At 47.5% G+C, this 14,398-nt stretch overlaps 1 protein-coding gene across 4 annotated transcripts in view; it reads right to left on the bottom strand.

The window, feature by feature from the left end:
- Positions 1-14,398, bottom strand: part of ITGB1 (integrin subunit beta 1) — a 47,368-nt gene that overhangs the window by 15,646 nt on the left and 17,324 nt on the right. For all 4 annotated transcript variants that reach the window (XM_089312498.1, XM_070056197.2, XM_089312497.1 and 1 more), the window contains exons 2-8: positions 12,810-12,876; positions 9,921-10,006; positions 7,226-7,448; positions 5,258-5,428; positions 3,736-3,974; positions 920-1,075; positions 157-252 (exon numbers count right to left, since the gene is read on the bottom strand). In XM_089312498.1, coding sequence (XP_089168624.1) covers positions 157-252; positions 920-1,075; positions 3,736-3,974; positions 5,258-5,428; positions 7,226-7,448; positions 9,921-10,006; positions 12,810-12,876 — 1,038 coding nt within the window. The remainder of the gene's footprint in view (positions 1-156; positions 253-919; positions 1,076-3,735; positions 3,975-5,257; positions 5,429-7,225; positions 7,449-9,920; positions 10,007-12,809; positions 12,877-14,398) is intronic.

The raw sequence follows: 14,398 nt of genomic DNA, 5'->3' as shown, positions 1-14,398 counted from the left end.
CTGACCTTCAAATAAATCTTTTTAAAGGAAAAATTCAGTCTGCCTACCTAGTGGCTTCTTCCTACACTTTAATTCATAAATGCTTTTTACCTCTAATGACAACAACAACAAAAATCCTAGCACTTTGTTTTTTTTTTTTTCTTATTTCACACATACCTTGTAAACAGGCTGAAATTCTTCAGTAACTGCAAAAATAGTCTGAATGTTATTTTCACTGAGTTTCTGGACGAGGTGGGCAATAGAAGGGTAGTCCTAAGAAATCAAGAGACACAGTTTAGTGCACAGGTCCTCCTTCCACTCTGCTCTGTGAAAAACCCAATACCTGCACAGGTGACAGTGCGGGTGGTAGGTCAGCTGAGGGTTCCCCATGCTGCCCCCTCTACTTGCCTGTACATATGAAAACCTCCACACCGAAAAGGTCTTAAACAACCAGACAATCTGTGTATACTGAGCTGTCAGGAATCTGCTATCTGTCACTTCAGATAAAGAACAAAATTCAACATTTGGATTTCTTCTAGAATTTGAATAATTTGCCTTTTTTTTTTTTTCCAATAAAGGCAGGTGCCTGCTTCTAAAAACCACCTAAGATTAAACACTGCAAGACTTGTTTAGAAGCACCATTGACTTTACTACCCAGTGTATGGCAGTGAGCAGACAGCTGTGGGTGAGGCAGGGGCTGAAGTGGTGTCTGAGACAGCCCCCACCACCTCCAGCAAGGCCCTCAGCTACACGGAGGAAGCAGATACAAAGCCACACACTCCAGACAGCAGCTCTAGCATTTCTGCACATTAGGTCACAATACAACCAAGAAACACCCAATCAGGTCACAACACAAGCCTGAGAAACACACAAGGCAGTCACTCCCAAGGCTGGCAAGCTAAGAACTGCCCCATTCACCGTGCGAAGAACTAGCACTTACGTAATAGTGGCTCATGGTGTACTCGTTGTGTTCCAGGTGGCACTGTCCATCGTTGGGTAAGACAATACCACCAAGTTTCCCGTCCCCAGCAAAGTGGAACCCCGCGTCCGTGGAGAACACCAGCAGCCGAGTGACGTTCCTCCAGCCGATCAGCGACTTCAAGGGAAGAGCCAGCTTCAGACAGTGCTCACAGGGCCACGACACAGACCTGAGTTTCACGTACTGTCTGCCTGACTCTGCGTCTCCTCCACTCACAATGCTGCCCACTGAGTGACCTCTTCCACCCCAGTGTAAATTCTGCCTGCCTGGCTGTCCCAGCCTCTCGGTGCCTTATAAAAACTGGCTTTGGTTTTGTTCATCCTCGTGGCTCCAGCACCTGGCACTGGGCTTGGCACACAGTAGGTGTTCCCGGAGTATTTGCTGAGCGAGTGGAAGCACTTCAGCCCGAACCTTCCTGCACACTAGTGCTGCCACGCTGGACCCGTGCTAGGCTCCGTCCTCCACCACCTGCTCCTTGCGGCCTCCATATTAGGCCTTCCTCTTCCTTCACAGATAAATTTAACGATCCGAGGACTTACCTGCTTAATCCCACCCACTCAATTCATCAATCAGTACTGTTTATGTGTTCATTTATTTTATTCTCTATCTACTTCAATAAAAACGTTGAAAGGCTGTCTACCACAACTTTGTAATTATGTTTGCTTCGGGTTACTCAATACAACTGTTTAAACCTTCATAATAAGTCCACACGGGTGGCATCAAGTGTATTAGTGCTAGAAGCCTATCTCCTTTACACCTAGGGAAGTGGAACGCACGGCGAACACAGGTAGACAGCCACAACCATGTGGGTCTAGGCTTCAATCCCTACAGGTTAGAGCATAGTTACAAAGCTGCTCAAACCAATGTTCGGAAACCAAAGTGAGAAAGCCAGACACCAACCAAAATTCTATTTTCTGCATCTTTAAAAGCAGAGACTAACTTTAAATCACAACCAAAAGTAACAATTTAGCAGCTGGCATTTTTTGAGTGTTCACTGATACTTTATAATAATCACTGTATTTAAAAGTTACAGCAGCCCTAGCCAGACTAAATGAACTGCCTAGGATCAGTGGTAGTGAGATACTTTTACCATACCATATTGCTCACTTATCTTCGACACCAATTAGACCTTAGCAAAAATTCATTGAAAAATAACCGTTATGAGGCATCTGGGGGCACATGCTGTGGCACAGCAGTTAACGCTGCTGCCTGAGATGGCCATATCCCATACCAGAGTCCCAGCTTCTCCCCTTCCAACCCAGCTTGCTGCTGATGCAAACTCCGGAAGCCGGCAGGTGAGGACCAAGTGTTTGGTTCTCTGACACCCAATGTGGGAGAGCTGGTTAGAATTCCAGGCTCCTGGCATCAGCTCAGCCCAGCCCTGGCTGTCGCGGGCGTCTGCGGAGTCCACCAGTGGATGGCAGATCTCTTTCTCTCTGTGTGTCTCCCTCTCTCCCTGTTGCTCTGCCTTTCAAATAATAAATGGAAAGGAGGGAGGGGGGTGGGAAGCGAGGGAGGAAAGAAGGGGGCACCAGGAATCCGGGAAGGTCTTCCAGGAAACAGGCGTAATCCAAGGAGAAAAACTGAGACAACAAGCACTCAAAAAAACTGTGTCCACCTCCCAGTGTTTTCCACTCTCAGCCTCATGTCAAAACACTCAGTGGGGGCACAAAATGCAGTAACTGAACCAGGGTATGTGAGCTTGCTCCACAGAGAACCTCGTCATTGGAAATGCCATCTTACTTTTTTTTTTTTTTTTTTTTGACAGGCACAGTGGACAGTGAGAAAGAGAGACAGAGAGAAAGGTCTTCTTTTTCCGTTGGTTCACCCTCCAATGGCCGCTACTGCCAGCACCGCGCTGATCCGAAGGCAGGAGCCAGGTGCTTCTCCTGGTCTCCCATGGGGTGCAGGGCCCAAGCACCTGGGCCATCCTCCACTGCACTCCCTGGCCACAGCAGAGAGCTGGCCTGGAAGAGGGGCAACCGGGACAGAATCCGGTGCCCCGACCGGGACTAGAACCTGGTGTGCTGGCGCTGCAAGGCGGAGGATTAGCCTAGTGAGCCGCGGCGCCGGCCATGCCATCTTACTTCTAAAACGCATGTTCTCATCCGGCTCACCGACCAGGGCTTACAAAGGTCTGTCTTTCTGAGATCTGCGAGGGCTGAAAGGCTCTCAGAGCAGCAAGCATCAGCAAGCAAGCAAAGGAAGCCGGCAGGACCCTCCGCAGCTCAGTCCTCTCGTGGCCCCTGGGAAGCCGGCAGGACCCTCCTGCAGCTCAGTCCTCTCGTGGCCCCTGGGAAGCCGGCAGGACCCTCCTGCAGCTCAGTCCTCTCGTGGCCCCTGGGAAGCCGGCAGGACCCTCCTGCAGCTCAGTCCTCTCGTGGCCCCTGGGAAGCCGGCAGGACCCTCCTGCAGCTCAGTCCTCTCGTGGCCCCTGTGATACATCAGACAGCACCAGTCCCTCTCCATCTGCCGAAACCCAGAGCACCAGCCAAGACAGCTGTGCACCCCGCCTTTCAGAGGCCTGCAGGAACAAGCTGAAGTCAATGCTTGCTTTCATAGGGACCTAATGATTAAATGTGCTTTGTAAACCACTTATAGCTGAAAAAATAAAGGCTTACAGCTGAAGAGAATTTAAAGGATTACTATTTGTATGTTGCTGGGATAAGTAAGTGTATGATAATTAAGGTCACTTTTTCTACTGACAGCAAAATCACACTTAATATTTACACAAGTGACACCAGCGACACCCCCTTGTAAAACACAAATGCGCTCACCCCACAGACCGCAACCTGCATGATTGCATCAAAACCACCTTCCGGAGAATCCAAATTTCCAGAAATGCGCTGCTTCCCGACGAGCTCGTTGAACTCCTCCCCTCTGTCTGTGAGGCTGAGCACGTTCTTGTAGCTGAAGGGGCTGGTGCAGTTCTGCTCACTCGTGCAAGGGTTCTTGAGCTTGGCAGGCGTAGTGCTAATGTAAGGCATCACGGTTTTCTCCACAAAGGAGCCAAACCCTAGGACAGACAGAGAAATGGGCAGTAATTCTCCCTATACAGGAAGGTGCTACAGACTTGATGTCTGTCTCAGGGAAAGCCTGATCCCCAGCCTGATGCAAACAGGAAGCAGAGCCCTTGCAGCTGGGACTGGTGGCCGCCCCTCTGCCCTCGTGAGGACCCAGCTAAACGGCTCCATCTTCCAGCCACAGGGCAGGCCCTCCCCAGATGGAATCTGCCCTGACCCTGGACTGCTTGGCCTCCTGAAATGTGAGTGATGCATTCCTGTGGTTTGTGAGCTGTCTGGTTCCAGCTGCCCAGCAGGACTGAGCTGTACATCCATCTTCTGCCTACCCACTTTAAAAATAATGAGCATTGGTGCCAGCACTGGGGCTAAATAGGTTAAGCTGCGCCCACAGTGCCAGCATTCTACATGGGCACCAGTTGGAGTCTCAGCTGCTCTACTTCCAGTGCAGCCTCCCTGCTAATGTACCTGGGAAAGCAGTGGAAGATGCCCAAGTGCTTGTGTCCCTGCACCCATGTGGGAGACCCAGAGGAAGCTCCTGGTTTTGGTCTGGCCCAGCTGTGGCTGGTGCAGCCATCTGGGGAGTGAACCAGTGGATAGAAGACCTCTCTCTATGTATGTATGTATCTATCTCTAACTCTGCCTTTCAAATAAATTAAATCTTTAGAAAAATAAAATAAAAATAATGAACACTGACTTTCTTAGTATCCTCAGTTCTCCACAGTGCCACGTTGGATGGATGGATGAATAAATGAATGTTCTGGAATTCTGACCACTTCAAAAAGACTACCTTGCTTAAGAACTTACTATTTCCATGGTCCCTGAACTGTGCCTACTGAATACAATGGCACTTTAAGTTTTTCAAGGTTTCTTCTAAAACAGAGTTAATTTTTAAAAGGCAGCTTTTTGGCCACAAGGAGGCTGTCCAGTTTCTCCAGCACTCTGCTGCAACACCTTGGGTGCGGCAGGAGCAGGAGACAGCCGGCGACGAGCAGGCAAGCCTGGAGATGCACAGGACAGGAAAGGAAGGGTGGAAAGCAGAACATCACAGCATGGCAAACTGGGTCTGAGTGAGACAAGGCCGTACCCGCGGGTGGACATGAGTGGGTGAACTGTGAGGACAGGCACGACTTCTTCATCTGTGCTGAGCACACAGGGATACAGGAGCCCAGAGGCAGAGCGCCTGTTACACAGATGATGTTTCCTCTCAGAAGGGAAGAGCTAAAAACTGGCCTGGAGAACAAAGAAGGAAAACTACTAATTTTCCCAACATTCCTACCAATTCGGAAGTCTGAAGTCACCCTCCTCATCTCATTCATCAGATCCGTCCCGAGACTCTTGACGTTCTCCAGATCATCTTTCATGGAGTAGGAGAGGTCCATGAGGTAGTAGAGGTCGATGGGGTAGTCTTCAGCACGCTTGAACTTCAACGTGAACGTCTGGGGCTCCCCTAGCCAAACGGGTCAGAAAAGATGTTAGCAAGCCAAGAACCAAGAACAAGTGAGAAAACCAAATGGATCTGATTTACAGGGCCAACAATGCAAGATGAAATGCACTGTCATAAACTTAACAAAACTCACTGGGTCTATACTCAATTTCATTCAACCAATACTTGACACTCCAGACCTCGGGGTGAAAAAGACAACATGCCGGCCAGCACCACGGCTCAATAGGCTAATCCTCCACCTGCGGCGCCGGCACACCGGGTTCTAGTCCCGGTCGGGGCACCGGATTCTGTCCCGGTTGCCCCTCTTCCAGGCCAGCTCTCTGCTGTGGCCCAGGAAGGCAGTGGAGGATGGGCCAAGTGCTTGGGCCCTGCACCCCATGGGAGACCAGGAGAAGCACCTGGCTCCTGCCTTCGGATCGGCGCAGTGCTGGCAGTAGCGGCCATTAGGGGGGTGAACCAACGGAAAAGGAAGACCTTTCTCTCTGTCTCTCTCTCTCACTGTCCACTCTGCCTGTCAAAAAATAAAAAAAAAAAATTAAAAAAATAAAAAGGCAACATGCCCAACCTACACTAGGTAATCTATGTCTAAATCATCCATTTTTCAACGGTCTTGGGCTGGATAGGTCACAGGGCTGACTCTCATTCTAGAGACTGGCATTCTAAAGGAACTCAGGTCTTGGTCACAGGAAGCCACCACATGAAAGAAAATCACAGAATACGATTTCTGCTTTAGAAAATCTGGGTAAAGTTTTACAATTGGATTATAGAGTCAAAGACCAGTTAAGGAATGATGGAAAATTCAAGGGGAGGTGATGAAGATCTGAATTGAAACAGTGAGGATAGAGAACTGGAGACAGAGTTGTCGGCATACTTCAGTCACGAAACACAGGAGAATGAGAGGTTCAGGTGAAACATGGTTAAAAATCCTGTCTACAGACAGTTCTGGGAGACAGGTCAGAGGAACTGTTTGGAGCTCAACAGAAAAGTTTGTGTTGCTGCAGCTTTTAAATCATGACAGGAAAGCCAAGTTGTAAAGTGGACCACAGAGATGGGGACAGGAAGAGACACAAAAGCCTAGAAACCAACAGTGAAAGCTCAGAGAAGCCAGGAGCACCATCCTGGGTGCAGGAGGGTCAGAACAGACCAGCAGGCGCACGAGCTGTGGTGTCAGCCCAGTGCAGCGGCTGTGCTACAGTGGACTCAGCAGCAGGTGGACTGCACCAGGCTCAGTGTGAGCGCAGGGGCCAGGGTGAGGGGGACCGAGCACCACCACCTCCTGACACAGCACAGGAGTGGGTCACACACTGCCACAGACACTGACCAAGAATAATTTTAAAATACTGCACAAGAAAGGAAACATTACAATGTTGCCTTTATGATAATCGAAAATGAATCTTGATGTGAATGGAACGGGAGAGGGAGCAGGAGATGGGAGGGTTATGGGTGGGTGGGAAGTTATGGGAGGGAAAAGCCATTGTAATCCATAAACTGTACTTTGGAAATTTACATCTACTAAATAAAAGTTAAAAAATAAATAAATAAATAAAAAAGGTTGCCTTTATATAATGTAATCAAATCAGAAAATGGACAATACTTGTAAAGCCCATTAAGTCTAATTCACACTTGCCGAATCATTAGCAGATTTTACTTCTGACGATGGCAACATTTAACATTACTCCAGGAATATGCATTTCACAAGCTGTGTGTTTTCAGAAAACTCTGTAAAGCTGGCCAGCGTCAGCTGGACTGGGGGCCTGCCTGTGAGGACGGCACTTCAGGGGCAGATGGCTGGGCCCGCACCTGATCGCAGCTGCAGAACCAGCTGCTGGGGCTGGATCTGAGTGATATCCTCCGGCTGCAGCTTCTCTGCTGTGCCTTTGCTACGGTTGGTGACATTCTTATTTTTCTTTATGTCTCTGGAACCTCTGGGATTCTCTATGTCGTCTGGATGGCAGCCTTTCTTTTTCAAGGCTTCTAAGTCATCACATCGTGCAGAAGTAGGCATTCCTTCTTGCAAAAACGTCTAAACGACATTAAAACACAAGTCAGAGTACAAAGAGGGGCATATAATATAGCTCATTTCTACCTTTTAAACAAAATGCTCCCTTCATCCAAATCATAGAAAGCACTCTTGTTTAACAACAAAATCATTCCTGAAAAACTCATACCTTTCCCAGGACTGACTTACTAAGTGTTCATTTTAAATGTCTCACTCTTTGATTCCGAAGACGAATTTCTTGGTGAAATCACATATTCAGTGGGATCAACAGCTACTGTTAATGCACACACCTGAACATCAGCCAGTTACAATGCCTCTCACACAGTGCTTCCCTCAACACAACTTTCTGAGTAACTACATGTTACGAAAAACAGACCAGAATAAAAACATCTCAGTTAATATTGGTCATTTCAAAAAGTAGACCACAGATTTAATAAGTATTCCTGAGGTTCTAAAACAATTTTAAGTATTGGCAATTATTGTAAGTAAGTTTTTAAAAACTATTTAAATAGAAGTGTTTTGTAGCACATTTTGGTCTAGTAGCTAAGAAGCTAAGAAGTGTCTCCTACAGGCATGCCTGGCTTCAGTGCCTGGTTCCAGCTTCCTGCTAGTGCAGACCCTAGGGGATGCAGCAGGGGCGGGCTCATGGACTTGGGCTCCCACCACCCACGTGGGCGACCTGGAGGGAGTTCTCAGCTTCCAGTTTCAGCCCAGTCCATTCCTGACCACTGCAGGCATTTGGAAAGAGAACGAGCAGATGGAAGCTCTTACTTTTTCTCTGAAATAGATTTTTAAAAATATTTTATGAAATACGAAGATGGGGGAACAATTAATGACATGGTAATATCTGTTTATTAAGCACAAATTTCATAAAGTATGAGTGAAGATATCTGAGGAATAAACAGGGTCCGGCACTGTGGCACAGTCAGTTAAAGCCCTGGCCTACAGCACCAACATCCCATATGGGCGCCAGTTCCAGTCCCAGCTGCTCCACTTCCAATCCAGCTCTCTGCTATGGCCTGGGAAAGCAGTAGAAGATGGCCTGGGTCCTTGGGCCCCTGCACCAGAGTGGAAGACCCGGGAAAAGCTCCTGGCTCCTGCCTTTGGCTCAGCTCAGCTCTGGCCGTTCAGGAGTGAACCAGCGGGTGGAAGACTTCTCTCTCTTTCTCTGCCTCTCTGTAACTCTGACTTTCAAGCAAATAAATTGGAAAAAAAAAAATTATGCCCCAAAACTCTGAGGCTAAGTTTTTAAGAACAGCGTGGCTATCAGAAGCCTTAGGCCTCTACACAACAGTGGGAGGGAGCAGCAGCCAGGACTGCCGAGAGCCTGCAGGTGAGTGTGCCTGTGTGAACGCCCCAGCTCCACTCCTGGCAACAGCAGGCAAGGCAGGCACCACCTCCTCTGCAAGAACACCGCCACAGCAGTCCAGCCACCCTGCCAGAGCCACACGCAGGGTGCCCCCTCTCCCTCCACCGCCACCAACTCAGTCCCACACACGTGATCCCAGCAAAACCCTGAGAACAGGAAGCATCCCCAGAAAAATTCTGAAAGGAAACAAAACCCCTCAATTTTCCTCCACAATGGTCAAACCACAGATCTGATTATGTGACCGGTTATGCCAACAAAAACAGACAGGCACTTAAAATCTGGGTCCAAATGCCAGATAAAAACATAATCTGTAAGCCTTCGACCTTCTGGTGTTAGTTATGTATTCTGTGAATAAGCTGCATGACCTCTGCATTGGCCTCCTTACCTCCTATTCTGACAATAATTCCTCCTCGCTGAAATGCTACCAAGCTTCATGCAAGGTACTGTTAGAGATGATAAAATGAGTAGCATTCAGCTGCTAACCTAAGCGGGCTCATATTAGGATGTCAATCAATCCTATATTACTTTAACTCAAATATAATCAGGGAATTTAATTTATTATTACCACCCCATTATCAAAGCAGGAGAAAACATTAAAACAGTCAAACTAAACAGCTAAGCTACTTTGGAAAGTTACCCAGCAGAAATATGCCACACATCCATGTTCTAAACCTGTCCAGAAGCCACACCCACAAAGGAAAAGAAGGAAATTAACTCTAGTATGTGTTAAAACATGTAAAAATGCATATATTCAGGATATTATTTTGACATTAATGATTCTTTTTATACTAAGTCTTAAAGTACAGTACATATTTGAAACTTTCAGCAATCTCAATTTGTACCATCCAAACAAGGCTACTCCAAAAAGTCTATGGATGGAACTAAAGGTAAGTTTATTTTGGTGCAGAAAATCTTTGATATCCAATCATAATTTTTTCATAATGTGCATTTTCCGAGAAAGTTGTGAGGAGCCCTGAAATGCCAAGGGCCGCACAGTCCCAGGAGCTGACTGGCCACTGTGCTGCACGGCCCATTCTCAACCATCCCATGTTGCTTAATAAACGCTGAAGGACACAGAGCTGGGGAACCTGATGACTGCAGGATAAACCGGAAGCAATTTTACTTACCGAATTTGTGCACCACCCACAATTGGGGCCTGCCTGGATGCATTCTCCACACGATTTAGCATTTGCTTTTAAACATCTATTTTCATCTGTCAAAAAAGAACAGACCACTTTCCTTGAAGTTTCAGAGAGAAAATAACAAAACATCAAGATCCAGTGACAAGTGATGCGATATGCAAGCATTAGCCAGACTACCAGGAGTGAGTTACCAAGCTAAAGGCACCTACCCCAGAGAGATCGCCATTTTGGATCTTGCCTTTCTAGTATTCCATATGAAAGACAAGGTGCCTATCTATATATTTATCCTCTTGTCCAAAGGCATGAATTTCAGAATCTGTCATCTGGGATGGTTACAAATGCTCTCCGTTTTCACACAACCACATAAAGTGTTCATACTTTTCCCACAAGCACCTCCAGGGCCATTCCTTTGTTTGGGGATAACCCATGACTGTTCGCTTCTGTGTTCAAAGTACTCTTACATCTTTGAACCCACTTAAGGAGCAGCAAGCTTTTCATCTAATAAACACAGGAAGGACTGGCTGTCATTTCTTTCCTGATTATAAACTTCACATAAGCTTATTACAGAAAACACACAAGAGCATAAACAGGAACTACAAGTCATCCACATTCACGTCATCCTTATCACCGCTGCGGACGCCTCTCCAGGTGTTGTTCTGGGCAGAGACAGGCAGCAGGGAAGCAAGCACACAGACTATTTAAACGAAACTGAGGGGGCCAGCGCTGTGGCAAAGAGGGGAAAGCCTGCGCTGCCGGCATCCCATGTGGGTGCCAGTTCGAGCCCCGGCTGCCCCACTTCTGATACAATGCTCTCCTATAGCCTGGGAAAGCAGTGGAGGATGGCCCAAGTTCTTGGGCCCCTGCAACCACACGGGAGGCCCAGAGGAGGCTCCTGGTTTGGGCTCGGCTCAGCTCAGCTCCAGCCATTGTGGCCATCTGGAGAGTGAACCAGTGGATGGAAGGCTTCTCTCTCTCTCTCTCTCTGCCTCTGCCTCTCTGTAATTCTGCCTTTCAAATAAATACATAAGTCTTTTAAAAAAAATGAAACTGAGAACATGTTTTCTATACTTTTTTTAAGATTTATTTATTTATTTGAAAGTCAGAGTTACACAGAGAGAGAAGGAGAAGCAGAGAGAGAGAGAAAGAGAGAGGTTTTCTTTTTTTTTATTTTTTTTTTTTTTTATTTTTGATAGGCAGAGTGGACAGTGAGAGAGAGAGACAGAGAGAGAAAGGTCTTCCCTTGCCGTTGGTTCACCCTCCGATGGCCGCCGCTGCAGCCGGCGCACCGCGCTGATCCGATGGCAGGAGCCAGGATCCAGGTGCTTTTTCCTGGTCTCCCATGGGGTGCAGGGCCCAAGCACCTGGGCCATCCTCCACTGCACTCCCTGGCCATAGCAGAGAGCTGGCCTGGAAGAGGGGCAACCGGGACAGAATCCGGCGCCCCGACCGGGACTAGAACCCGGTGTGCCGGCGCCGCAAGGTGGAGGATTAGCCTATTGAGCCACGGCGCCGGCTCGAGAGAGAGGTTTTCTATCTGCTAGTCACTCCCCAATTGGCCGCAACAGCCAGAGCTCTGCCAATCCAAAACCAGGAGCTTCTTCCAGGTCTCCCACGTGGGTGCTGGGGCCCAAGGACTTGGGCCATCTTCTACTGCTTTCCCAGGCCATAGCAGAGAGCTCGATCAGAAGTGGAGCAGCTGAGACTCAAACTGACGCCCATATGGGATTCTGGTACTGCAGGCAGCAGCTTTACCTGCTATGCCACAGCGCCAGCCCCTCTATATGGTTTTTATATACTGCTTTCCGAGTATTTCATTGTGTCCTTACAAATTCTTCAAAATGGGGCTTGCAATTATGACACATATTTTCATTATATGAATGTACCCTACTTAATGTTGGACAAGCTTATATTCATTTCAATTATGTATGTGCTAAATTCACACACTTGCTCACATGTAGACTCCAAACATACTATACAGATGGGCGCACACACACACTATACACACACACATCCCCCACACATGTACTATACATGCATGCACAAACCATGCTGCATACACAGGTACTGCACATGTGCACGCACACATATACTATACACATGCACACTTATCCACATACTCTGGGACCATTCTTTGTTTCTTAAAGATTTATTTACTTACTTTACAGAGTTACAGAGAGAGGGCGAAACAAACAGAGATACATGGAGATCTTCCATCTGCTGGTTCATTCCCCAAACAGCCACAAGAGCCAAGGCTGGGCCAGGCCGAGGCCAAGGCCAAGAGACAGGAACTACTCTGGGTGCCACAACTGGGTAGCAAGGGCCCAATTACTTGAGCCATCAGTGCTAACTCCCTGGTGCATTAGCAGGAAGCCCAGTACTTAGGTCCCTGCATCCACGTGAGCGGCCCGGATGAACTTCCTGCTTTGCCTGGCCCAGCCCTAGCTATTGCAGCCATTAGGGAGTGAACCAGAGGATCACTCTCTCTGTCTCTCCCTTGATCTCTCTGTAACTCTACCTTTCAAACAAGTTTTAAAAATCTGTTTGAAAAAATGTGAGGGGCCGGCACTATGGGCCCCTCTGCCTGCGGCACCAGCATCCCATATGCGCACTGGTTCTAGTCCCAGCTGCTCCTCTTCTGATCCAGCTCTCCTTAGCTGGGAAACCAGTAAAAGATGGCCCAAGTGGCTGGGCCCCTACAGCTGTGTGGGAGACCCAGAAAGAAGCTCTGGTCTGCAGATCGGCCCAGCTCCAGCCGTTGCGGCCATTTGGGGAGCGAACCAGCAGATGCAAGAACTTTCTCTCTGTCTCTCCCTCTGTCTATAGCTCTACCTCTCAAATAAGTAAATAAAATCTTTAAAAAAAATTTTTTTTTACCTGTTTGGCCAAACACACAGCAAATTGAACCGAGCAGTCCAATCCAGAAAATCAGTTGTAAATTCATCTGAAATAGAAAAAAAAGTCTATTATAGCAAAAAAGCCACAAAGTGAGGAAAATGTATTCAGTATAAATGTTCCACCCACCGCATCTCCTGACTTTATAAACATAATACCTCTCAAGCCCTCATACAAATTGCCAGCCCTCTTCCCCACTATTATAGCAACTTCCATGCCACACCCCAGAGTCCAGTCGTGCCTTCTCTTTACCAAATATACCTTAGTATTTAATTAACAGTGCTCAGACATACCAGAGCCAGTGTCCCCCAACACAATCAAGGCTCTCAACAGCCTTGGTCCAGGGGAACCTCCAACTCCCCTGTGATTGCAATCCCCTCCCATCTACAATTCCTCAAGACTTCATTCCTCTGCAGGCCAAAACCAACAACCTGCAAGAGGTCTCGAATAAGTCTTTGAGTTTGAGTTCTCGTTATTTTTCTTGTTAAAGAAAACATACACAAAATTAACAAAATATTGTTTAATTCTCTACATTCTGGTCTACAAATGAGACCAAAAAATGTTTTAAAAAGGCCCAGTCCCTGAAGAGTCATTAGACTCTAAATAAAAAGCTGAGCAGCAGTCTACGTGTTAAATAGACTACCTCCACCTCCGGCCAAGAGGCACGGACACCTTCCCTGAACCCGTGACTGCTCGGCCACAGGGCACCCGCCCACTCCTGACTACACACCACTGATGGACAGCAGCCACTCCAACAATTAGGCATAAATATCTGTCCCTCCCGCAAGAAGAAACATTTTGAAAAGCAAATATATATCAAAAAATTTACCTCTCCTAGTTATCAAAAATACAATTTCAAGCAACTTAAAGTTAAAAAAAAAGTTTATAACCCAACAAAACCTACTTCAAGATGGTTCAGAGAATCAACTGTAGCTCTTTGAGGAAAATTATTTCACAATCCATATTGAAACATTAAAAAGCGGGGGCCGGCGCCGTGGCTCACTTGGCTAATCCTCTGCCTGTGGCACCTGCATCCCATATGGGCGCCAGGTTCTAGTCCCGGTTGCTCCACTTCCAGTCCAGCTCTCTGCTGTGGCCCCAGAAGGCAGTGGAGGATGGCCCAAGTGCTTGGGCACCTGCACCCGTGTGGGAGACCAGGAGGAAGCACCTGACTCCTGGCTTTGGATCGGCGCAGCGCCAGCCATGGTGGCCTTTTAGGGGGTGAACCAACGGAAGGAAGACCTTTCTCTCTGTCTCTTTCTCTATCTCTGTCAAAAAAAAAAAAAAAAAAAAAAGAAAAAGAAAAAGAAAAAGAAAAGAAAAGAAACGAAACGAAACGAAACGAAACGAAACATTAAAAAGTGTTTCTACCCTGTAAGTAACCCAGTTGCTGGGAACTTCCCCCACAGTGACACACGCACACCTCGCAAAGGTGCTAAGGACATTTAGGAGAGGCAGAAACAGGGAATTCTACTGCCTCAATGTCGTGGACAACCAGCCAGCCATCAAAACAGAATGCCGGGGGTCAGCACTGTGGCATAGTGGGTAAAGCCACGGCCTGCAGTGTCAGC

The sequence above is a fragment of the Oryctolagus cuniculus genome, chromosome 13, assembly GCF_051225735.1.
Source record: "Oryctolagus cuniculus isolate XC-2025 breed Fujian yellow rabbit chromosome 13, ASM5122573v1, whole genome shotgun sequence".
Lineage (NCBI taxonomy): Eukaryota > Metazoa > Chordata > Mammalia > Lagomorpha > Leporidae > Oryctolagus > Oryctolagus cuniculus.
Note: the sequence above shows the minus strand (reverse complement) of the source record. Positions and strands in the feature narration are given on the sequence as shown.